This window comes from Theobroma umbraticum, unplaced genomic scaffold (assembly GCF_002168275.2).
Source record: "Theobroma umbraticum cultivar Fairchild unplaced genomic scaffold, ASM216827v3 scaffold_56.0, whole genome shotgun sequence".
NCBI lineage: Eukaryota > Viridiplantae > Streptophyta > Magnoliopsida > Malvales > Malvaceae > Theobroma > Theobroma umbraticum.
In genome coordinates, this window is record NW_018397256.1 from 11358656 (window position 1) to 11380462 (window position 21807).

The following is a 21807-nucleotide window of genomic DNA, read 5'->3' on the forward strand; positions in this document are numbered from 1 at the left end:
ATAACGCAGAGAAATAAATAATAGAAGCAAAGCCCATTATGTTTTAGCAAGTGCAAAAGTTTCTCTTTGCATTTACCACCAGTTGGCTAAAATGAAAAGGAATCTCAATTTGGAATGCAACATTGGGAATCCATGTACCTTGATAACTTGAATAGTAAAATGAAAGGGACAACCCCAAAGTAATACTAAAACAGAAATGGGCCCAAAGGTCCCTCACATCGATTAAATTCAAAGTGCCCACTAGGCTCTTAATTCACATTTGAATGCCAGCAGGACCCTCTCTCTTGCGACCAATTTCAAGGTCATCCAACACAGAAACACAGAGAGAGAGAGAGAGAGAGAGGCAGATAGCATTTCAGAGAGAAGAAAATGCAGAAACCAACAACTGAGAAAATGCTGGTCCTGACTCCTGAATAAGAACAGTAACTTTCTTTGAACAATTCATGTGCTTTTTTCAATCAGAGATGAACAGCTGAGTCTTAAAACACTATACAGATAAAAGCCTCATAGATCTATAAACAATTCCACCAACATCACCCCCAGAGTGCAGACCAAAAATGGGAAAAAGTAAAAAGGAACATCACATACACATTCCATATAAGATTGTCTAAAATTGAAAATTTAAAAGAATATTTTTGATGTTTGATTCCATTCATATCTTTATTTCATAATTGAAGAAGTATAGAACCTAGGAATACAGAGATCTTCGTTTTTGTTGTAATTGTAAATCCAAGACTACTACTCAAACTACAACTCCAAATCAATTCCATTTGTGAGAGGGGACAAATATATAATTTTACACATCCCCTTCAAACAAAAATTAGAATTAATCCCTACGGTAATGTTATACTACATGCAAAGAAAGAATTTTCTAATCTTTATAAAGAACAAATAGGGTATATCTTTTTTCCAACCTCATGGATGCAAATTACAGAAAAGCAGTGCCAGCAAGGCCATGATGTAAAAGGTTATGCGCAATGGCATCCCTAACTTTCATCGAACTTACCGATCTCAGAGCAACTTCAGGGACCATCTCGTCATCAAGAAGCTCAATTTTCAGGTCTGGGTCAAGCCCTTCGTTCCTCATTTCACAAATGTTATGTAAAACACAACATGCTCCTAGTACAACGGGCAAATCCTGTAACTTCACTTCTGTCCTTCTTTGCAAGCAGCACCATCTCCCTTTCAATCTCCCAAAGGCTTCCTTAGCCACCCTTTGAATCTCCCCAATCTTCTCGTTAAAAGCATGTTGTGTCCAAGTCAAATGTTGCTGTGTGTAAGGAACCAAAACCCAATCCATTAACGGATACCCCGAACTCCCTACGATCCAAACACCTTTCAGTAATCCCCCATTTGCCCTTTGGTACAAAGCTGATTTTTCCAACACCTGATCATCGTTCATCGACCCTGGCCACCCGATACAGACATCGGTAAAAACTCCCCTAGGATCGACCACACCTTGTACGGTTATCGAGTACGACGTTTTCTGGTTCCGTTCCGTATGTCTCTTATTGAAATACGCTGCCACGCTTATCTTCGGGGCTATTATCGGAATATGCGTCGTGTACATTGACCTACCACGTTTGGTATCCCCGAACTGCCCTCGAACTCTTCCTTTATTTTCCTCAAGGAATCCTCGTCCGGCCATTGTAAATACTTCGGCATCAAAACGCTGCGTATTGCCGAACAGACTTCGAGGACCAATTTATGACAAGTCGAGATGCCTAAGCCGAACCGTTTCGAAACGAGCCGTAACGGTTCGCCCGTGGCTAGCCGCCAAATGCAAACTGCCACTCTTTGCTTGACGGGGATCGCGTTCCGTAAAGTCGTGTCTTCTTTGGCGATGACGGAGTTGAGTTCTTCGCAAATGAGCTCGAACGTTGACTTGCTCATCCTAAACGCCTTCTTGAATTCCTCTTCCGGGTAATCGGGTCGGTTACACTCGTCCCACCAAGCCTTCGATCTGTCCTTCACCCACAACCGCCTCTGCTGACCCGACCCGGATTGTTTGTTATGGTTGTTGGGTGCTTGGTTCTCCGTTTGGTTAACGGAAGCCGTGGCGACCGAAGCGGCCATGGTGCGAGACTTCTTCCGCTTAACGCGGTCGGTTTCTTCGATTTCGGAGTAGTAATCCTGGAGGTCGGAGTAAAATTCAAGCATGGTTCTCGTTTTCCTCCTGTGGGTTGACTCCAAGATCGATTTCTCCTCATTGGATGCTTCGTCCCGCTCGTCCCTGTCTCGCTTCTCTTGCTCTTCCAGCAACAGCAACGAAGTGATGATACCATTCAAATCTTTCTTCTTGGTTTCATGATCACTTGAACAGCTATCGTCATCATAACCATCTTCGTCGGCGAACCTCTCCTTTCGCCGCCGCTTGTAATTGTCACCGTTATTCATTTCAAAGCAAACAGTGAACAAGAAACTAAAATGAGCCCTCGGGTTGCCCGAGTCGCGGGTTTCATATAGGAAACAGAAAGAAAAAAAGGGTACGACTTAAGAGCCGAAATTAAAGACAAAGTAAATAAAAATTTGGGTTTTTCTTGCGGGGTTTGAAAAGCGAACGAAGAAAGGTGTGAAAAGGATAAGCAAGTGTGAACGCGAAAGAGATTCAAATTGACGTTGGCAATGTTTGTGGGGAGTTCAAATGATTTGCGTCTCGATGCATAAAATGCATTATATAGCTGAGACAATGTTACGGTAAGGTGCAATCTATCAACACCAATGAGCCTCATCTTTATACCCTTTTTTTTTTAATTCTTTAATCATTGAATAATTCAGTTACGTATGTGAGTTGGGTGTACAAATTTTGAGCATAAAATTTGCCTATATAACTACATCGAAATTCCCTCTTTTAATCAAACGAAAAAATATTTTTAAATTAATATTAAGCAAAAAAAAACCAAAATAATCCTTTAAAAAAACAATAATATTAATATAAAAATTAAAAAAATATGATATCGTTTTAATTTATCAGCTTGTTCGTTTCCTATTTGATTGAAAAAATACTTACTTAAACAGGTAGAATTCAGTCTGAAATTTTCAGCTTCATTTGAATAAAAATTTGGGGTTGACCAACATGTTAATCCCATGAACTAGTTGGAATGGGTTTAGGCTTGCAAATGGGGTGCAAACGCAGCCTCGCATATGTCAAAGAAAGAATATAGTAGAAATACAAAAAACACGTGGCAAGTGTGAACGCGGCCTTTGGTCCTCTCCGGTTTAGATTTGGAGATGGTGGCGGTAGGTGTGGGACGGTGACCTTGGATTACGCGGATTGCCTTTAAATTTTTTCTTCTCTTTATTCATTTGGTGCAGTGATATCCGCTCCCCCCTTATTCAACTGTTAAACGACAATTGAAATGAAAGATACGGCAAAGATACAAGATAAAGACTACACTTTTTTGAACACAAGATAGGATTATACTCTTTGAACGTAGGATAAACTTTTATTTTTAAAATAAACTATTTTCATTTTTTAAATTTTAATCAAAATTATGTAAAATTCTATTAAATTTTAAAATAAATACTTTCTCTTAAACCCCTAAACGCGTTACTATTAAATATAGAACATTTAAAAAATATATTTTTTTTAATATTTTCTTTCTCTTTAAGTCAGCTGGCAATGCCCTTGCATTGGCCAGCTACTCAGAAAAAGCATCAGATCGATGCTCCTAAGGGGAGACCAAGCACCGATGCTTCGAGCTCTCCTTTTTTAAAAAAAATTAATAAAACATTAAGAAAATTATATAATAATAATTTTTAAAATTAATAAAATTTTAAAAATAAGGATATTTATTTTTATATTTATTTTGTAAACTTTTTAATGTCTGATAATTTGAAAAAGGCATGGAAATGGGGGTGAGAAATTGTGGGGCCCAAAAATCGGTGGCTTGAGTCATGGCAATGACGCGGCGCTCAATCATCCGAACTGTTGAGAGATGCTTTCTTTGATGCATGCTTGGTGACATTGATTGGAATTGAATGAAGATTGCGGATGGGATGGGATGGGATGGGCAGTTGCGTTACAATTCTGTGGAAAATTTATGTCTTCTTGTCCACGTGTTTTTTTCTCCTTCTCTTCTAATTTGTGTTTTGCCCTTTCGCTTTTGCCAAAGATTTGTTTTACGAAAAGAAAAGGGTAAAAGACCATGAGAAAACTGGGAAGAATCTTTAATTCTTTTCCTACAAGTTAAAACATAGTCCTGGAATAATGGATAACAAAGTATTAAACAAATGTTTTGGATCCTTCCAGATACGCTAGACCATGCAGATTTAGGTAAATATATGGCGTACTGTTAAGACAATAATGATAATGGCAAATTATATACACTATAAGCTTGCTTAATATCGAACTAGTAAAAGACCCATTGATGTAATGAAAGCTAATTTAAGGATAATTAAGGGTGTGATTAAAATTTCAATAACTCCAAAATTAACCAGAGATGATAACTGTAAGAAGGGGGGGGCGGGGGCTTAATTGCTTAATTTCTGCTGCATGTTACACCATTTAGACAGCAGGGCTGAAGTGGGGGCAACGCAAGGTAACAAATTTCAACATTATCTGCTACTTTTTGTTCTGTCGCCTGCTGGTTTTTTGGGAAAAAGAGGGGTTGATAACCAAAGCAGGGCTAGGCATAGCCAAATCTGTTTGCTTAAATTCCATGGGACCAATAAATATAGTAGAAACTAGAAACTAGCGTGGGCAAATCTGAATGGCACATAGTCAATCGTGTGTGTGTTGTGTGTGTTGTTCTTTCTACAATAGCTTTTGACTAGTGATGAATTCTTTCATGTTACACATTAGAATGGGATGGTGGTTGTTGAATGAGTCTTTACCTAGAAAGACTGCAGCCCTGCCTCCAAAGCTATTTAGAGATACCTCCCCCCTTTTGCCCCAGGATGAACTCTGTTATCGGTCAAATCGTGGAATTTTCAAAAACCTTTGTGGGTTTGGCGAAAACCCAAAAAACCAGTTCATACTCAATTCTTCTTCATCATTCATCATCCACCTATTTCCAACTGTATAGACTGTAGAGCATTCTTTCAATTAAAGTTTAGAGTCTCGTATTATGGAAATTTCATGAAAATTTCCACGAATATTAATAAGTCCCATTCATATTTTTTTTTTTTCAGAAATGAAATGTTAACTAAGTATTGTTATTTTCATCGAATTTACAATATTTGGCATTATTGCAAATGATGACAGAGATAAACTGAAGTTTCATTCAAAATTAAAATATGCATAAATATATGAAGGAATATAAATTAAAGTTTCATTCAAAATTTCTAACATTTTACTACAATTTTCCATCATATTTACCCATGATACGGATTTTTTTTATTTATATCCAATATTTCCGCAATTTGTGATCTCGACATTGATTCCAATATCAACGTCAAATTGTTTGGTAAGAGAAACCCAACCTCAAGCTCCCAACGTTTGATTCGTGGGACTTTAGGTGAATGAAATGGCAGACAGGCATGTGAGACGGACCGACTTGTCATTTTCATCAGCCTTTAACTAGATCAAGTAAGAGATTTGCCAGCCCATTCCCGTTCCCGTCGCTTTTGCTTGGCCTGCATCCGGTTGAATTTTTCTTTGCCCTTCTCCAAAAGAGGGTCAACAACCACATAGTCATTCGGGTCATCCTTGCGAGACATACCATCCTGCATGATGATTCGAAGAAAACCATTGATTATACTCCCTATGATTCCTTTGTTGCAATTGGACTTACCCCAGTATACATGGGGACCTTGTAAAGTTTCTGTAGTCAGAAGCTTTTCTTTTTGCTTTGGCATGACATAATTGGTACTGTTCATAAGATACTTACAAAAATCACATGCAGTTGGTTTTACTGAAATGCTTCTAGAGATCGAAAAAAAAAAACCTTGGTATCAGGAGCAAATGCTAACCCAACTGCTTTCCAGTCAGACAAATCCTCATTTTCACCACCTGCAGGCTCACTGCTTGGAGCAGCTGGTTTTGTGGAAATAGATTGCTTGAACTTCTCAAGTTTTGCTAAAACCTAGGATTCACAAAACAACAAATAAAGAAAAGTAGGTTATTATGGACTAGAATTAGTTCCAATATGTGCACAGAGAATGTGCTTTCAAATTTAAAAGGAGGAAACATATTTTCACATAGGCCTGTCACCTTTCTTATTTCTTGAGATTAGCAAGAGATAGAAGGTTTTCATAAGCACAGAGAAGGTTGCATAATGGCTCACTTTTTGCTAAAAATCAAGTTGAATGGGAGATTCTAACTAGTGAAACTTGTGGGAGTTGCATTGCGAAAGGACAAAACAAAGATGGAGGAAAAGTAAAATATTAAGGGAAAAGCAGCATTGAATTTGAAACAGAAATTTTAAACATACTTCATCTTCACGTCCTTGAAGTCTGCGCTTCTTCTGTTTTTGCAACAATCTTCCTCGTTCAGCCACACTGAATAACTGTAAATCTGCATCAGCATTAGCCATGCGCTCGGCTCTGGCTTCTGATCCCATACCCTTTTTCTTCAGGGACAGCTTTTCTACCCTTGGTTGGTCATCATCAATTCTTTCATCATTGGACCTAGTGTAAACATCACCACAAAAATATTGAGTTCTTTATGCAAAAAGAAAAAGCAGTAGCAGCAGATTCTATTTCTTCAATAACCCGGTGAAGCAGCAGCAATAGAAGGTGATAATGTTCAAAAAGGAAACACCAAACCAAAGGGAAAAATGGTTTAAATCATAACCAAACCAAATCAATGACCTTAGTAAAACCAACACACTGGGGAACAAAGTAAAAAGCATTAAAAAACAATAGGAAGATGTTTAATGAAAGCAATGCTGTTCGGTTGCCAAATTTTAGCAGCTTTCATGTAATTACAAACCTCTGACAGATGCATCATGTCAAACACCCCTGTGGATGGTTGCTAAACATGTATACTCTAGAAGCAACCTTTTGAGAGATTTAAGGAAGAGTAGAAAAAAAGACAACAAAAAAAAATATCATTCATATCTTTACCTTGGTGCAGAAATTTCACGGTCATTTGGTTTAGAGCTCCCTGCACAAGATTCCACAAGTCAAAGACCATTTGAGAAATCACTAAGTAATAAGTAAACCAGATGGAATGAAGGATGCACACTAGAAAGAATAGCCATCTGACAACAGGTTCCAAGGGTTTAACATCGGTAAATTGATCAAAACCTTATTGATAAATGCTAAACCTTAAACCAAGTGCATAATGGTGCTCAGCAAACAACACCTGAGATCTCACGGTCATGAGTAATAACGCTCTTTCATTATGAGGTGCTATAGATAATTCTAATTCGGATCTGCAACATAAGCTGAGCAGAAAGAAAACCTAAAGCTCTTATAATTGCAGCAATATCCATTTTCAGACATTAGAGCTTCTTAAATTAACCATATATGCAAAAATCCAGTTCCTTAATCTGCATTTATATCTTGTTTGATAAAAACCAAAATACTTGCCTCTTTTATGTTTTCCATGGGAGGGTGACAGCTTTGAAAATTTCTATTCCAATTGTTTCTTCAAGATATCTCTACTTGTTTCAAGGGTGCTTTTAAACACAGAAGGAACCATGCAAGAGCAAGCGTGCTCACGTGTGCATGACATGAAATGTGTGAACTGAACTACTATCTAACAGTGTTACCTTATCTGTAAATGAATGTTACTAGTACATGTGAACATAATGCAACGCTTGATCTTAGTTTCCTCTAGTTTTGTTTTTCTTAAATTGGAATTTAGAGATTTTTAAGATTAAGACAACAAAGTCCAGTCTATGAGAATACACATTGTTATTAGGAGTTTTCGGGGACTTTAAACTTCCATTTTTAAATCCAAAACGTAAAAGAGTTCCATATTGAACCGTTACCATTTTGCATCTTTTGCTTGGATGGGTGGTCTCCAAGATCCTTCCTTCTATTAAGTATTTGACGACGCATTCGTGCATCAAAACTGGCCTCATCATCGTCACTATGATCAAGGGAATCAGACAACTCAACGTCTACATCTTTCTGTGCTCCTTCTCTCTTTGAGCTTAGAGCTCCCCTTACAGACAGTTGCACATCCTTAGTGGTTTTGACATTGGATGAATCCTGCATCAAATAAGTTGTCTTAAGAATATGGGCTCAAGATTCATTAATTGCTCATAATATGACAAAGAAATGCTGCATGTCAGCACAACTACATGACTTGTTATGTTCACCATTAAGTAGTTGGTAACAATTTTAAAACGTATTCATCAGACAACCAGATTAAATTCACACTATGCCAAAGGCTAGTTCAGGGGATGGTCAGAAGAAGAATTTCTGTAAATTTAAGAAAACTGTGCATCAAGTAACTTGGCTTGAGCATAGTTTGACAATTTATTCAAGTGTTGGAAAAGAAAATGGGAAAAATGCACATCTAGATAGAGATGGGATCAGTGCCTGTTCTTGCTTTAGGAGACGAGGATCATTCAATACATCATGACTACTCTTAATCTTTTGCTTTACTGCTGCCAATTCCTTCTCTTCTTCTTCAGCTTCTTCTCCAAACGACAGCAAGTTCAGCTTTCTGCATTCTCCAAAGAACGCATATACCTTAAGTAACAAGAATATCTTCATCATGATAAACGTAAGTATCCTTAACATGCTCAAAAGAAAGTGCTCAATTATGGCATAAGAAGACTTACTTCACAGCTTTCTTCTTCAAATCTTTCCTCTCAGATTCAGCTGTGGGCTGGATCCAAGGCTTTGAAGATATTCTAGGAACTATATCTTCAAAAGGGTTCCAAAGTACCTAAAACAGGAAATCAAAGGATAAAACTCACTGACATAACGCTCTTCAAATGTTATAAAAACCAAGATCAAGAAGCAACATACAACATGCCTTAGCAGTCAATTACTTCTATACTTCATCAAAAAAATAACAAAGAAAAAGCTACCTCAACCGATTTGATTCTTGGAGGAGGATCCAAAGGCCGGTCATTCTGATCAGTGTCAACCTCACCTATTGTCAGAAGATTATATATAGAGTCTCCGGTAACCTACCAACAACCAACAATCAGTTCCAGTAACACTCAAGTATGGATTACAAAATAAACAAATTTATATAAAATGCAATCACCGGTTACCTTTCCAAAAATAGTGTTTTTTTTGTCAAGCCATTCGCATTTATCCAAAGATATAAAGAACTGACTCCCATTCGAATGCGGCGAACCAGCATTGGCACAAGCAACGATACCTCTATGGTTAAATCTTAAACGCGAATGAAACTCGTCCGAAAACACACTCCCGTAAATACTTTCTCCACCTAAAAACAAAAAATTCAAACTCATAACTAACCCTAACTAATCAAAAACAGCTAGAGGGAACAATAATTAAAGGAGAGAAAAGAGAGGTTACCGGTGCCGGAGCCGGTGGGGTCACCGCCTTGGACGAGGAAGCCCTTGATAATGCGGTGGAAGATTGTATTGTCGAAATAGCCTTCGAGGCAGAGCTGCACGAAGTTCCGAACGGCTTTCGGGGCTTCTTTGGGCCACAGCTCGATGTCCACTGGGCCGTATGTCGTGTTCAGTATCACTTTACCCTTCGTCGGCGGTTCTAGAACGTACACCGTCGACATCTTCTCTTGATCGGATTCTCAATTCGGCGTCCGAATTTACAATCGAATGGTTTTTTTTTACGGTTTCGTGGATTAGGGTTCTGGGTTTACGTTGCTTGGGTGTAGAATTTGAGTGGGGAAGAGGAATGACCTTTGAAGCGACGTCGTTTGGCAGCTTAAAACTACTTTTGGAGCCAAGTTAAGCCGGTACCGTTTATGTCACAATTAAAATATTTATATTTTTTATATACCTTAATACATATACATATACATATATATATATATATATGCTAGTAACAATATTTTTTAAAATCATTCGCAACATTATTTATATATAATATATTAATAATTAAATTAAATATATATTTTTATCTTTATTAATATCAATTGTACTATTGTTGCAATAGCAATTAAGTCTTCAAGAGTTTACTTTTTATATATTATTAATAGAATGAAATGTAAGGTAAGCGATTAAATTAGCATTTAGATATTTTTGTTTGATATAAGTGTATATATCTCCATATGAAAAAGATGGATTTCTAATTCCCAGCCTAATAAATTATACTTAATGAAAAAAAATAAAGTTAACTATGAATATGATTTTTATGCATCATATTACTTTTCATAAGATAAATATATTATGTATAAAGTAAGTAAAAGTTTCAAATGTATTATTTACTCCTATTATTTTATTTAATCAAGTAATTATTTATATGTTACATATTTTTTCATTTTCAATTTTTTAAAATTATAAAAATAATATGAAATAAATTATTTTTAATACATTTTAATAAACATGCAAGCATATTGCATTTACTATGTAAATAAACATATAAACATATTGCTTTATCGTATAAAAATAAAATAATTGTTTTTTTAAGAAAAAATTTAGAAATGAATTTTAGCTTACATTAACATCACATCAATTACATATTTGGACTTTATTATAAAATTAATATTTAATTTTTTAATAAAAATCCATTTTCCTTTTATGTTTTTCCCATATATAGTAAGTTTCATGCAAATAAACCTCTGCAACTCATTCTTCACCAAGACTTGGACTTCAAATATTATGAATCTGCTCGATTGACTGATGGTCAAATGCTCTAATTATAGTAAAAAATGAACTCCTAAATGCAGCTTTTTCTTACAATGAAGGAAAGGGCCAGGTCAAATTGGCTAAAACAAGCGAGCGGCGGACATGGATTCTTAGGTTCATTACATGAGGAACGTCCATTTTGGTTGCTAGGAGGACACATGGGGATATTGCTGTTGCACCTAAACACCAGGACAAAGATCTCAACCTAGGCTTCTTCATTCGCCTTTCAATAATATTATTATTATTATATTTCCCACTTTCTCTTGGAGGATTTTTTTCTTTTCTTTTTTTCGTATAGCAGCTATAGCTGGAGTTGGAGGAGGCATTGGCCTGGTGGTTTGCAACGGCGGCGGTGGTGGTGGTGGTGGCAACTTATTCTGTCATCACAAAGTTTTAGCGAACATTGCCGTGAGCCACAAGTCACAAGTTTCCGTTGATGGCTCCTCACTTCTCTGATGAAAGCAATGTACCTGCCAACACCACTGCGGTGGCCATTGACAGGGACAAAAACAGCCCACACGCTGTACGTTGGGCTATTGATCATCTTGTGATCACCAACCCGCTCATCATCCTGGTCCATGTTAGGCATAAAAACCGTAGGTACCTTCTCTCGTTTCTCATATTAATTTTTGCTTCATTGCCTGTTGTTTCAAGAAAGTGTCAACGAAATATGGCAAAGAACACAAAGGAAGATTGTTGGCCATGCATTCTTCTTAAATGGGTAATTATTTTTGTTCTTTCTTTTAACATGCAGAGGGTGAAGGAGAATCTGATTATGACATAAACCAGCTCTTCATTCCTTTCCGCGGCTACTGTGCACGCAAAGGGGTACCTAGTTCTCATATTTTCTATATAATAAATGGGGATATATAGTAGCAATGGTTCATCTTTTGTTCAGTTACAAGACAGAAACAATAAAAGATGATAGAGATATGTCTTGGCATGATGGCCAGTTCTAACCAATATCTAATTTCATTGTCACGTACAGATTCAAATGAGGGAGGTTATCCTTGAGGATACCGATATCTCTAAAGCACTTGTGGACTATATCAGCAAGAACTTGATTAACAGCATGGTCCTCGGTGCAGCATCAAGGAACGCTATTTCAAGGTTAATCTCTTCCTTCCTAATTCCCTACCTCCTGGACTTTGTTCTCTCCATTTTGTACTAAAAATTCAAAGTTCAGTTATTTGTCTTATAGGAAATTCAAACATGACGTGCCGACCACCTTGATCAAATCTGCACCAGAGTTTTGCTCAGTATATGTGATTTCCAAAGGTAAGATATTGACAGTGAGAACAGCACAGCGGCCTGTAGCTAATACTGCTACCCCACCCAAGGCACCATCTGCAGGAATGCCGCCACAGATTCCACTGGATCAAATTGAAGATGATGGAAGCAGGTGGGAAAGTTGGTTCCATTCTTGCTATTGACTAAAAGTTTAGTGATGGAAAATGTGACAGCTCTTCTTAGTACTAGTATAAAGTTTGTCTCCCGTTCTATTTACTGTGCTTTAATTGCCTGTTAATGTTGACATTATTGTATCTTTTACTTAAAACAGAGGACAATATGCAAGGGGAGCATTGAGAAATGCAGGATCAGAGAGACTGTCCTTGGATAATCCCTCAAAAGTACCTATACGTGAGCGTGATAGACAAAGAAGCTCTCCAGCAAATTTGTCATTGGACAGCATTGATATAAGTATCCGAGGACAGTCCTCTACTAGCCATGATTCTTTTTCTAATGAGTCAGATTTTCCAGCAAAACTTGCCCTTGGATCTATGGATATTTCTGGCCAAGATTTAGATTTCTCAATGGTGTCAGGTAGCCCTTCAGAGTCACTCCCACAAAGTACGGTAAGTGGCCTTTGGTATTAACTATTGAGTGCCAGTAAGAGAATTCATAGACTGTGGATTGCGTTTTTAAAGTATGGCATTTGCCGGCCTAGTGACAGAAGTACTAATACGATAACATGATACGACCGTGAATTGCAGCGAGACATAGAAGCTGAAATGAGAAGATTGAAACTTGAACTTAAGCAAACCATGGATATGTACAGCACAGCTTGCAAAGAAGCTCTTACAGCCAAAAGAAAGGTAATCTTATGCCAGCATAATCTCCACTTTTTAGAGGAAAAAAGAACCTCTTTCCAGTTTCTGTCAACAAAATCTTCCAAGAAAATCTTTAGTCTTAATATAAGAATTAAAAACTAAAATTAATCTTCACCTTGCACTTGACTTCGTTCAGGAATCCAAAATTTGAAATTTTCTCTACAAGTTTGGCTACATTAGATGGTTTTGATGAAGGAATGATCAACAAAGTAAGAAATAGCAAAATAATTAAGTTATTGCAGATAAAAGTTAAAAAATGCTTATTCATCTGGTAACTAGTATAAAAACACTGTAATCTGAAATGGAGTTTAAGGGATGGAGGATGTCCTTTGAAGTTTAAGTAAATTGCCTGATTGTAAGGATGTTACATGTAATTAATCCAAAGCGCTCATAAAGTTCAAAAATAGGCAGGACATGATCGTACCAGTCTTTTCTAATGCCTAAAGGGTATCATTGAAAATCAACTTGAGAACATAATTGACATTTCTGAGTCCAGGCTAACGAGCTTCATCAGTGGAAGATGGAGGAGGCTCGCAAGTTTGAGGAAGCCAGGCTAGCTGAAGAGGCAGCTCTTGCCATTGCCGAGATGGAGAAGGCTAAGTGCAAAGCTGCTATTGAAGCAGCTGAGGCAGCACAGAGGCTAGCAGAGATGGAAGCACATAGAAGAAGACAAGCAGAGTTGAAAGCCAAGAAAGAGGCAGACGAAAAGAATCGGGCTTTGAATGCTTTGGCAAATAATGATGTCCGGTATAGAAAATATACCATAGAAGAAATTGAAGAAGCTACTGAAAAATTCTCAGAATCAATGAAGATTGGAGAAGGAGGTTATGGACCTGTTTATAAAGGCAAACTTGATCACACTCCTGTTGCCATCAAAGTTTTAAGACCTGATGCTGCTCAAGGGAAGAAGCAATTCCAGCAAGAGGTAAGGTGTTATGTTGGCATTACTGACAAGGATTTTCATTTTCTTAAAACCATTTAAATTCAGTGGGAAGAGAACAAAGAGGTTGTGGGCATTATTGTTACAAAAAAAATTACATTATTCAACCTGTCATTCTTTAGGCATCCATATGCTTTGAATTCAAGCTAATATTCTGTTCTATATATTACAACCCTGCACAGGTTGAGGTCCTTTGCTGCATTAGACACCCAAACATGGTCCTTCTCCTTGGTGCCTGCCCTGAGTATGGATGCTTGGTATATGAATACATGATCCATGGCAGCTTAGAGGATAGGCTATTTCGAAGAGGCCATACTCCTCCACTTTCATGGAGGAAACGATTTAAAATAGCTGCTGAAATTGCAACTGCCCTTCTATTCCTTCACCAAGCAAAGCCAGAGCCACTAGTGCATCGAGACCTTAAGCCAGCTAACATCCTCCTAGACCGCAATTATGTGAGCAAAATTAGTGATGTTGGCCTAGCACGGCTAGTTCCACCTTCTGTAGCTGACAGTGTAACACAATATCACATGACTTCAGCAGCAGGGACATTCTGTTACATAGATCCTGAATATCAACAAACAGGCATGCTAACAACTAAATCAGACATATACTCCCTTGGCATAATGCTGCTCCAGATCATTACAGCCAAGCCTCCAATGGGTCTTGCTCACCATGTTGGAAGGGCCATTGAAAAAGGAACTTTTGCCGATATGCTTGATCCAGCGGTGCCAGATTGGCCAGTTGAAGAGGCTTTATCATTTGCTCAAATGGCACTAAAATGTGTAGAGCTGAGGAAGAGGGATAGACCGGATCTTGGCACTGTTATACTGCCAGAACTTAACCGGTTAAGAGAACTTGGAAGGAGCTCTGACTCACGTAGCTATGGATACAGCAGTAGTGGTTATAGCCAAGGGCATAGCGGTAGTGGTTATAGCCATGGACACAGTGGTAGTAATCAAAGCCAAGGACGAAGCCATCATAGTCAAAGTCGCAGCCAGGCACGTTCTATGGTGATCAGTCCACTTTCAAGGCCAAGGATATCATCAGCAAGTCAGGTTTGGGACTTATCTATAATTGATATCAATTAATTAGATGCATATCATGAAGAGTTTAGGTTTTTAGATGATGGGCAAAAGGCTTATAGCTACATAAAGACAGGAAACAGGAAATAGTTATGACAGCATCTGTTGATTAGAAGACATCACTCAAGCATCCAGGAACCATCCCAATTTCTTGTTATTTAACATTATGAATTCTTCCTTCCACACAATTCTTGAAAGCTGGTTTTCTTACATAGTTTTGTTATTGAATGGCTAGGAATCCTTGAGTAAGACTTCAGATGTGGAAACTGAAACAACACCAGACTCGAAACCAGATGACGCTGAATGAAATTTCAGATGAAATTGAAGATTTGAGAGAAAGAAGCTGCTTACATATGAAAGAAAAAAAACAATGTCTGTGAACATGATGGTGAAGGGAAGGATGCTGGATTATGCAATGTGATATCAGAAATGTGTATATCTTCAGGGTCATTTTAGTGCTTGCAAAAGTTGCTTTTGTAAAAGCAAGAGTAAAACATAATTCAATTTTGTGCTTGCAGAACAAATAGTAGTCATTATTTTTAAGAGTTGGAAACTTGCTTCCTTTCTTGTTGCTAGATGTATAATTATTCTCAGAAGATAAATTAGCAATGAGCTGATGGCAACTTTCAGTAATTTTTCCAAATTCTATCAAATTCACTCATCAACACTACAATCATAATGATACATTGCACATCTAATGGCACAGATATTTCTCTTTCTGTTCCATAGAGATGAGCATGGCCTGAAGTAAATATTTCTCCTGTGAGTTTTATAGGATCCTGTAATGAAATCAGATAAACAACAATGTTTGCCTGAAGAGCTTAACACCTGTCACCTTCTTGACAGAGTATTGCAGGAAGTATGGTGCCAACCCTGCCTAAGCGCCTAGATAGAACAGAAAGCAAGGTGCTTTTCATTGTGTTAAGACTTGAAACACATATATATTCATGAGATTCAATTCCTGAATATCATTTTCATTTTTTTTTCTTTTCTTCACTTTGAAGACAAGAATCCAGGAGCTTGCAGAACACACAAGTTTTGACCATGCTTACTAACTTGGAAGATGAAACTTGTGTCAATTTTTTTTTGAAAGTTCAATTATATTAAAGGTCTGAAAGAACCTTAGTTCTCCAGCAAACAGATTTTGCAAGGCATATCCCTTTCAAAAGAACATTGAGGTATGCCATAACAAAATCACACAAGGATCAACCCCTGCATATAAGCCAGGAAAGACCGCTATACAAACCCATTCCCCACACAAAACCAACCCCTATAGACAAAAAGGGAACAGAACTCAGGACGTACACTGTGAACTTTCAATCTCCAGGACTATTCCCTGAAACTTGTGTCAAATTAATGTAGTAAATCTTTGCCAAATATAAGATGTTGCTTCAGAAAAGTTTTCTTATGAATCACAGTTACCCTGCTAGGTGATAGCTCGACCTTGACTGAAGATTGAGAGGACTGTAGAATGCCTCGAACTAAGTCAAAAGTGAACGTTGAATTTTTCTTCCATGCTTTCTGCTCAGCTTTGAAATTTGATCATTAGCATCAGTAATGGTCAAGGACATCCAGAGAGTGGGATAGTCAACATAATCAAACTGTACTCCCCCCAAGTTATTCAAGATGATTGCTACATGACTTGGTTCTTCCATGGAACAGCCACTGGCGGGGATATCCTGTTAAAAGCAAGAATTCCTTGGAACCTGCAATGGGAAACGGAGATTAATGAGCCCCCCTTGAAAGAAAAGCACAAGCAGAGAATAAAGTGTTAAGGGTGGCATTCTAAGGAGAGAATTGATGCTCACAAAGGTGAACTATGTTAAGAGAAAGGTATAAGAAAAAAGCAGGAATGGTATTACCAAACAAGTTTTGCTTTGGATTCCCCTTCCATGAAAGTGAAAGAATACTAATATACAAGCTTCAAGATCCAAGCAGATAATGAAGATTATTAGCACTAATATTTAACCATGTCATTCAATATTGCCTTTACGCCGTTGTCTGGGTCCCCCAACTAATCATTCTCTTGTTATCTTATTTCCATGATCATAAAGAGATAGAGACAGAGGCTTATGAGCATGTGATTAGCTCTATCTTTGAATAAAAGAAATGCCAAGTGGGAAACATTTCCAATGTCAATTGTAATTGTCAAGGAAACTTCATCATGTCCTGTTAGTTTTCCAACCTTGTTTACTATGCCAGAAAAATATCTATCAACACCGAAAGACAAGTATGTACCCAAAAATCCTCTTTCTTCAAACAATCTACAGCACTTTTTCAGTACTATAAGAAAACCATATTGGAAGGGTAACCAATTTCAAACCCTTTTGTGACCAAAGCTTAGTCACCAAGGGTACTTCTGGCCTTTCATTGAAATAGCTGCTAGGTGTCCCAAAGTTTTGTCCTTCCATTGTTTAATCCAAATCCTTTTTACAGATCAAAGGAAAAAGTTGTGGAAGTAAATCTTCCCCCTTTACAGCAATACATCACAAACCATCATCAAGGAAGCATCTAATTCAGACTTTTAGAAGAGACATACACACGCATGTAAAGGGTAAAGTGGGCTATCTAGTGCATAGCCTTCATTTGGCATTGTGTTGATAAAGTCATATAGCAGATAAGTATAACAGGTTTCTGTCTAGCAATTCACCAAAGGCATAACATCAACTTGTTTCAGCTTATGCTATAGAATCGCAGATGGGCTTTGGTTCTAGTCGACTATCCCAAGGAAGCAAATGGCTTGTCTTGCTCTTGAAAGTTGGGATCATGTGCGTGGTCATGCTAGCTAGAGTAACATATGAGGATGAAATGGGGGCACCATCAGCCGGCTTACTGTGCATCAGTGATTGTGCAACATGTCCAGTCATTTGTTCACCACCACCTCCGCCACTGCTGAAGTCATTTCCACCGCCATCACCGTCAGTTCACCACTCGCCACCACCGGTGCCTTATTATTACTTCCCACCACAATCTGAGAATCACTCCCCACCACCATCAGAACCAGTATCACCTCCATCTCCACCGCTGCCACGGCCACCTCCACCAGCACCTTCATCATATTCCTCAAAGGGCAGTCCACCCCCTCCTTTTAAGTACTTCTACAATGCACCTCCAGGTCAAGGGCCACCTACAGTAGGAGGACCCCATGAGTACCCCTATCCTTACTACTACTTCTATGCATCAAAGGCCTCTTCTCTTCCTTTTCAGGCCTCCTTGTCACTTGTAATGTTGGTACTTTCCCATGTTGTGTTACTGCATTGTTGAATTTGTATATTTTTGGGGTTACTAGGGTGAAGAGGTGGAAATGTTACAAGATGTTCTACAGGAAAACATGGGGTCTCACTGGTATATATGTATAAAATCAGAAAGACATTTGGGTTGTTCTGTGTATTAATTTTCTCTTACCTTTCTGCTGTTTGTTTAGAAATAAACCTAGTATCAAGTTATTGCTAATTTGCTATTCCTCTTGTTGTGGTTCAATTAAGTATAAGAGAAGGCAATCAGCCGCTCTCTTAATGCTGGGAATTTCTTAATTTGAAATCAAGACCTTCATTTCTCATTGCAGATGAGGCTGTAAGTGAAAAATGAAGTGCAGAATAACTAAGCAAAATGTGAAATCAATCAACTGCTTGAGAACTCAGAAGTCAATCTTGCCTGGTCTTCTTCCAATCCACCGCTGCAAATTTTGAGGAATACATTTTGTTCATAAACCACATGCTTTACACTGCTTGCCCTTCTAACCATATGAAAATAGTAATAGAAGTATTAATCTATTTCACCAACTAAAGTCATTTCTTTTTCCCTTCGTTTTCTAATAAATTTGCATATTAAAATTTTCAAAAAAAAAAAAAACTTCTATTTCTCTTTTCCTATATATTCCCTATAATTTCTCCTCCATACATAACATATGTTTAATGTACAGGCAGCATATAATTTTTATACACCGATAATCTACCACAAAGCATAGCTTCATTAATAAATGAACTAATATTCTTTATTTAATCGATTTTTTATTAATTATTTATATTTTTATAAAAAATAAAAGAGAAATAACAAAAAATATAAACTATAGAATATAAATTAACTTATTCATAAATCATAGTATAATGTTATTTTAAATCATCTTTTTAATTGTTTGTGTTAAAATTTAAAATCATTGGTTTAAAAAAATTAAACCAATAATAAATAATAAAGTTCTAATTAAATTATCTAAATAATCATGAATATTTTACTCGTTAACATCCCTAAGAATCAAGAATATGTTACAAGTTAATTTTCTTAGATGACCACCTTATTTTTTAGTAAGAATAAATTTATTTCCTCCAAAATAAGAGGGGAAAAAAAGAGAGAAAGAAATGCAGAAAATCCAACGGTTAAGGTCGTCCGATGAAATTCGAGCGGGTGCAAATCGGGTCCCCACCAGAAATGCTGACATGGCCAAAGATTTAGCCCGCACCTCACCCCTCGGAGGCCTCAGTACCAAAACCTCTCAGATCCACAAAACCGAACCAGAGACAAAGCTCTAGCTAAAGCTGTACAGAGCGCAACTCAATCTCCGTTACGTCTAACAGATTCCGGCTCTGTTTCTCTCTCCGAGAGAGGATCCAAAAAAACCCTAATTTTGCAATGGTAATGGAACTGGAGAATGGAGACGACGTCCTCCCCACATTGGCCTCACCGACGTCGGCCATGGCCGGTCTTCTCCCTCTTGCCTCCGTCTCTCAACAGCCTTATGTCTCCGAGCTCCTCTCTTTCACTCTCGATCGGCTCCATAAGGTCCGTTTCTTTCATTTTTCTTTTGCTCTATTCATTTCTTTGTATATGTTGTTTGATATTGAATCGTCTTTGTTGTTTTTGTAATTTTTATTAAAATAAAAGGAGCCTGAGCTTCTTCGAGTTGATGCGGAGAGGCTTCAGAGGCAAATGCAAGAAGTGGCGGTTGGTAATTACCGCGCTTTCATTGCTGCCTCCGATGCGTTGGTTGCGATCAAAGAGGAAGTTACTTCTATCGATAAGCATCTTGAATCTCTGGTAATTACATTTTCTTAATAAATGCAATCGCATATTAATTTTTTTAAGGTTCTGGGACTTAATTGTTTGCTTCACTGAGATGTCCTTTGATCTGATTGATTGGTATGCACTGATTTTGAAGTAGGATACATTATGAGATTAGGAAAGAGTAAAATGCATGCAACTGAACATTTACGAACATTTTCTTTTAATTTGCAACTGGCGTTTTGGGACCAAAATTCAAGGAGGTTCGATAATTGTTTTAAAAGAGCTTTGCACACTCCTGAAAGTTTCAATCGGAGAGGTGTTTCATTAGGATCTAAAATTAGGTAATAAGAAGTGTGATTTTATGGACTAGTACAGGCATTCTATACAATCCTGGTCTATCTGGTGGATCTTGAGATAGTGGTTGCCTTGAAAAAAAGCTCCATTTATGTGGTGTCTGAATTAGTGGTGAAAGCATCTTGAGATAAAGTGTGAGGGCATACTGTTGGATTTTCTCGCTGAGTGATGAATTAAGAACAGTTTTTTGTCATTTGATGTATTTGCTTCTCTGTCTATATTTATATGTACAAAATCAATAAGAGGAGAAAGAAGGCAGAACCTGTATATCTTGATGACCAATGAGCTAGATAAGGTTGCTCTACTTCTAAGATGGAATCAATCTCATGGCAACCACAAAGGTACAAAGTGGAAACTCTCGAGTTAAAAGAGAAAATAAAGTGGCCTTACATGACTTAGGAATCTTATGAAGATTGGAATTGGTGATGCATTGATCTACTAAGTTTTCTTGTTAATTCTTAGAAAGCTTCTTTTGCAGGCATGCTTATATATAGGATTTGGCTTTTGCAGATAACTGAGATCCCAAACCTGACATCTGGTTGCACAGAGTTCATTGAATCTGCAGAACAGATTTTGGAGAAAAGGAAGATGAACCAGACTCTGCTAGCAAATCACAGTACCTTGCTTGACTTGCTTGAGATTCCTCAGCTTATGGACACGTATGTGCTTGAACAATTGTAAACGTGAGGTACTTGGTCTTACAGAATACATGCTAGAGTGTGTCATTAAATTCAATATTTTTTTCTGCAGATGTGTAAGGAATGGAAATTATGATGAAGCTCTTGATTTAGAAGCATTTGTTTGCAAACTATCAACCATGCACCCGAAGTGAGTTAACCCCTATTATTTCCTTCCATTGTAACTTGTGGAAGACAGCTGACTGAGATTTGTGTTTCTCCTTTTGAAAGATTACCTGTTATTCAAGCATTGGCTGCAGAAGTCAGGCAGACAACCCAATCTCTTCTCTCTCAGCTTCTCCAGAAGCTTCGTTCTAATATTCAGGTATTTGTTTGGAAGTGATGTTGAACATATGCTTTGAACGTAACTTGATGTTATTTGGAATTTTAGTCAAGTATATGATCTGTGTATTGCAGTTACCAGAGTGCCTTCGGATTATTGGATATTTACGCCGAATAGGAGTGTTTAGTGAGTATGAAATGCGATTGCAGGTAACTTTTATAGAGCTACTTCACCAATTTCTTTCCCATTCCCTCCTTTTATCATTTGAGTATACTCCCTGCTGCCCCCCTGCTCAGTTTTACTTTCATGTGTCCCCCTCTGACAGCATTATTTTATGGTTCAGTTTTTGAGATGCCGAGAATCATGGCTCACTGGAATTCTTGAGGATTTGGATCAGAGAAATGCTTATGAGTATCTAAAAGGGATGATAAGCTGTCATAGAATGCATCTTTTCGATGTTGTTAACCAATATCGGGCAATATTTGCTGATGATACTTCTGGCTGTGAACAAAATTATGATGGTGGACTTCTTTTTAGTTGGGCTATGCATCAGATTACTTCACACCTTAAAACTCTTAAAGTCATGCTTCCAAAGATAACAGAAGGTGGATCGCTGTCAAATATTCTGGATCAGAGCATGGTGAGAGAATTTAAAATTATTCATGTCT

At 37.6% G+C, this 21807-nt stretch overlaps 5 protein-coding genes across 8 annotated transcripts in view; 3 read left to right on the top strand and 2 right to left on the bottom strand.

Moving 5' to 3' along the window:
- Nucleotides 1–613: 613 nt before the first annotated feature.
- Nucleotides 614–2640, bottom strand: LOC110410167 (nuclease). The gene is given in 2 exon segments (XM_021419753.2): nucleotides 614–1572; nucleotides 1575–2640. Coding segments are annotated over 2 exon segments (1467 nt in total). The 5' UTR covers nucleotides 2398–2640; the 3' UTR covers nucleotides 614–928.
- A 2562-nt stretch (nucleotides 2641–5202) lies between these two features.
- On the bottom strand, nucleotides 5203–9720 carry LOC110410166 (Cyclophilin-like peptidyl-prolyl cis-trans isomerase family protein). 2 transcript variants are annotated; one of them, XM_021419752.1, is made up of 10 exons: nucleotides 9394–9720; nucleotides 9123–9301; nucleotides 8934–9035; nucleotides 8682–8788; nucleotides 8437–8563; nucleotides 7881–8103; nucleotides 7009–7048; nucleotides 6375–6570; nucleotides 5914–6026; nucleotides 5203–5667 (listed from the first exon to the last, which is right to left on the bottom strand). In XM_021419752.1, the coding sequence occupies exons 1-10, from the start codon at nucleotides 9611–9613 to the stop codon at nucleotides 5511–5513; spliced, it is 1464 nt and encodes a 487-aa protein (XP_021275427.1). In that variant the 5' UTR covers nucleotides 9614–9720; the 3' UTR covers nucleotides 5203–5510. The 2 variants fall into 2 exon arrangements, with proteins under 2 accessions (XP_021275427.1, XP_021275426.1); XM_021419751.1 differs by having other exon boundaries at nucleotides 5889–6026.
- Nucleotides 9721–10967: 1247 nt separating this feature from the next.
- LOC110410165 (kinase with adenine nucleotide alpha hydrolases-like domain-containing protein) lies at nucleotides 10968–15201 on the top strand. 3 transcript variants are annotated; one of them, XM_021419748.1, is made up of 9 exons: nucleotides 10968–11287; nucleotides 11446–11519; nucleotides 11680–11801; nucleotides 11878–12093; nucleotides 12253–12547; nucleotides 12686–12787; nucleotides 13299–13727; nucleotides 13925–14800; nucleotides 15063–15201. In XM_021419748.1, the coding sequence occupies exons 1-9, from the start codon at nucleotides 11128–11130 to the stop codon at nucleotides 15132–15134; spliced, it is 2346 nt and encodes a 781-aa protein (XP_021275423.1). In that variant the 5' UTR covers nucleotides 10968–11127; the 3' UTR covers nucleotides 15135–15201. The 3 variants fall into 3 exon arrangements, with proteins under 3 accessions (XP_021275423.1, XP_021275424.1, XP_021275425.1); XM_021419749.2 differs by having other exon boundaries at nucleotides 11893–12093; XM_021419750.1 differs by having other exon boundaries at nucleotides 11135–11291.
- Nucleotides 15202–17178: 1977 nt separating this feature from the next.
- On the top strand, nucleotides 17179–18271 carry LOC110411361 (proline-rich family protein). The gene has a single exon (XM_021421486.1). It carries the CDS (start codon nucleotides 17525–17527, stop codon nucleotides 18089–18091), a length of 567 nt encoding a protein of 188 aa, XP_021277161.1. The 5' UTR covers nucleotides 17179–17524; the 3' UTR covers nucleotides 18092–18271.
- A 1014-nt stretch (nucleotides 18272–19285) lies between these two features.
- Nucleotides 19286–21807, top strand: part of LOC110410751 (conserved oligomeric Golgi complex component-related / COG complex component-like protein) — a 2911-nt gene continuing 389 nt past the window's right edge. The window contains exons 1-7 of the mRNA XM_021420615.2: nucleotides 19286–19603; nucleotides 19706–19858; nucleotides 20690–20838; nucleotides 20930–21007; nucleotides 21088–21181; nucleotides 21274–21348; nucleotides 21483–21779. Coding sequence (XP_021276290.1) covers nucleotides 19454–19603; nucleotides 19706–19858; nucleotides 20690–20838; nucleotides 20930–21007; nucleotides 21088–21181; nucleotides 21274–21348; nucleotides 21483–21779 — 996 coding nt within the window. The 5' untranslated portion in view covers nucleotides 19286–19453. The remainder of the gene's footprint in view (nucleotides 19604–19705; nucleotides 19859–20689; nucleotides 20839–20929; nucleotides 21008–21087; nucleotides 21182–21273; nucleotides 21349–21482; nucleotides 21780–21807) is intronic.

Bases quoted from the DNA above. Each gene is read 5' to 3' on its own strand.
- LOC110410166 (XM_021419751.1), bottom strand. From the start codon at position 9,613: ATGTCGACGGTGTACGTTCTAGAACCGCCGACGAAGGGTAAAGTGATA. The intron at 8,564-8,681 runs GTAAGTCTTCTT...TGGAGAATGCAG, and splicing joins TTGAAGAAGAAAGCTGTGAA to AAAGCTGAACTTGCTGTCGT. The intron at 8,104-8,436 runs GCACTGATCCCA...TATTTGATGCAG, and splicing joins GTCTCCTAAAGCAAGAACAG to GATTCATCCAATGTCAAAAC.
- LOC110410165 (XM_021419748.1), top strand. From the start codon at position 11,128: ATGGCTCCTCACTTCTCTGATGAAAGCAATGTACCTGCCAACACCACT. The intron at 11,802-11,877 runs GTTAATCTCTTC...TTCAAAGTTCAG, and splicing joins TCAAGGAACGCTATTTCAAG to TTATTTGTCTTATAGGAAAT. The intron at 12,788-13,298 runs GTAATCTTATGC...TTCTGAGTCCAG, and splicing joins CTCTTACAGCCAAAAGAAAG to GCTAACGAGCTTCATCAGTG.
- LOC110411361 (XM_021421486.1), top strand. From the start codon at position 17,525: ATGGGCTTTGGTTCTAGTCGACTATCCCAAGGAAGCAAATGGCTTGTC.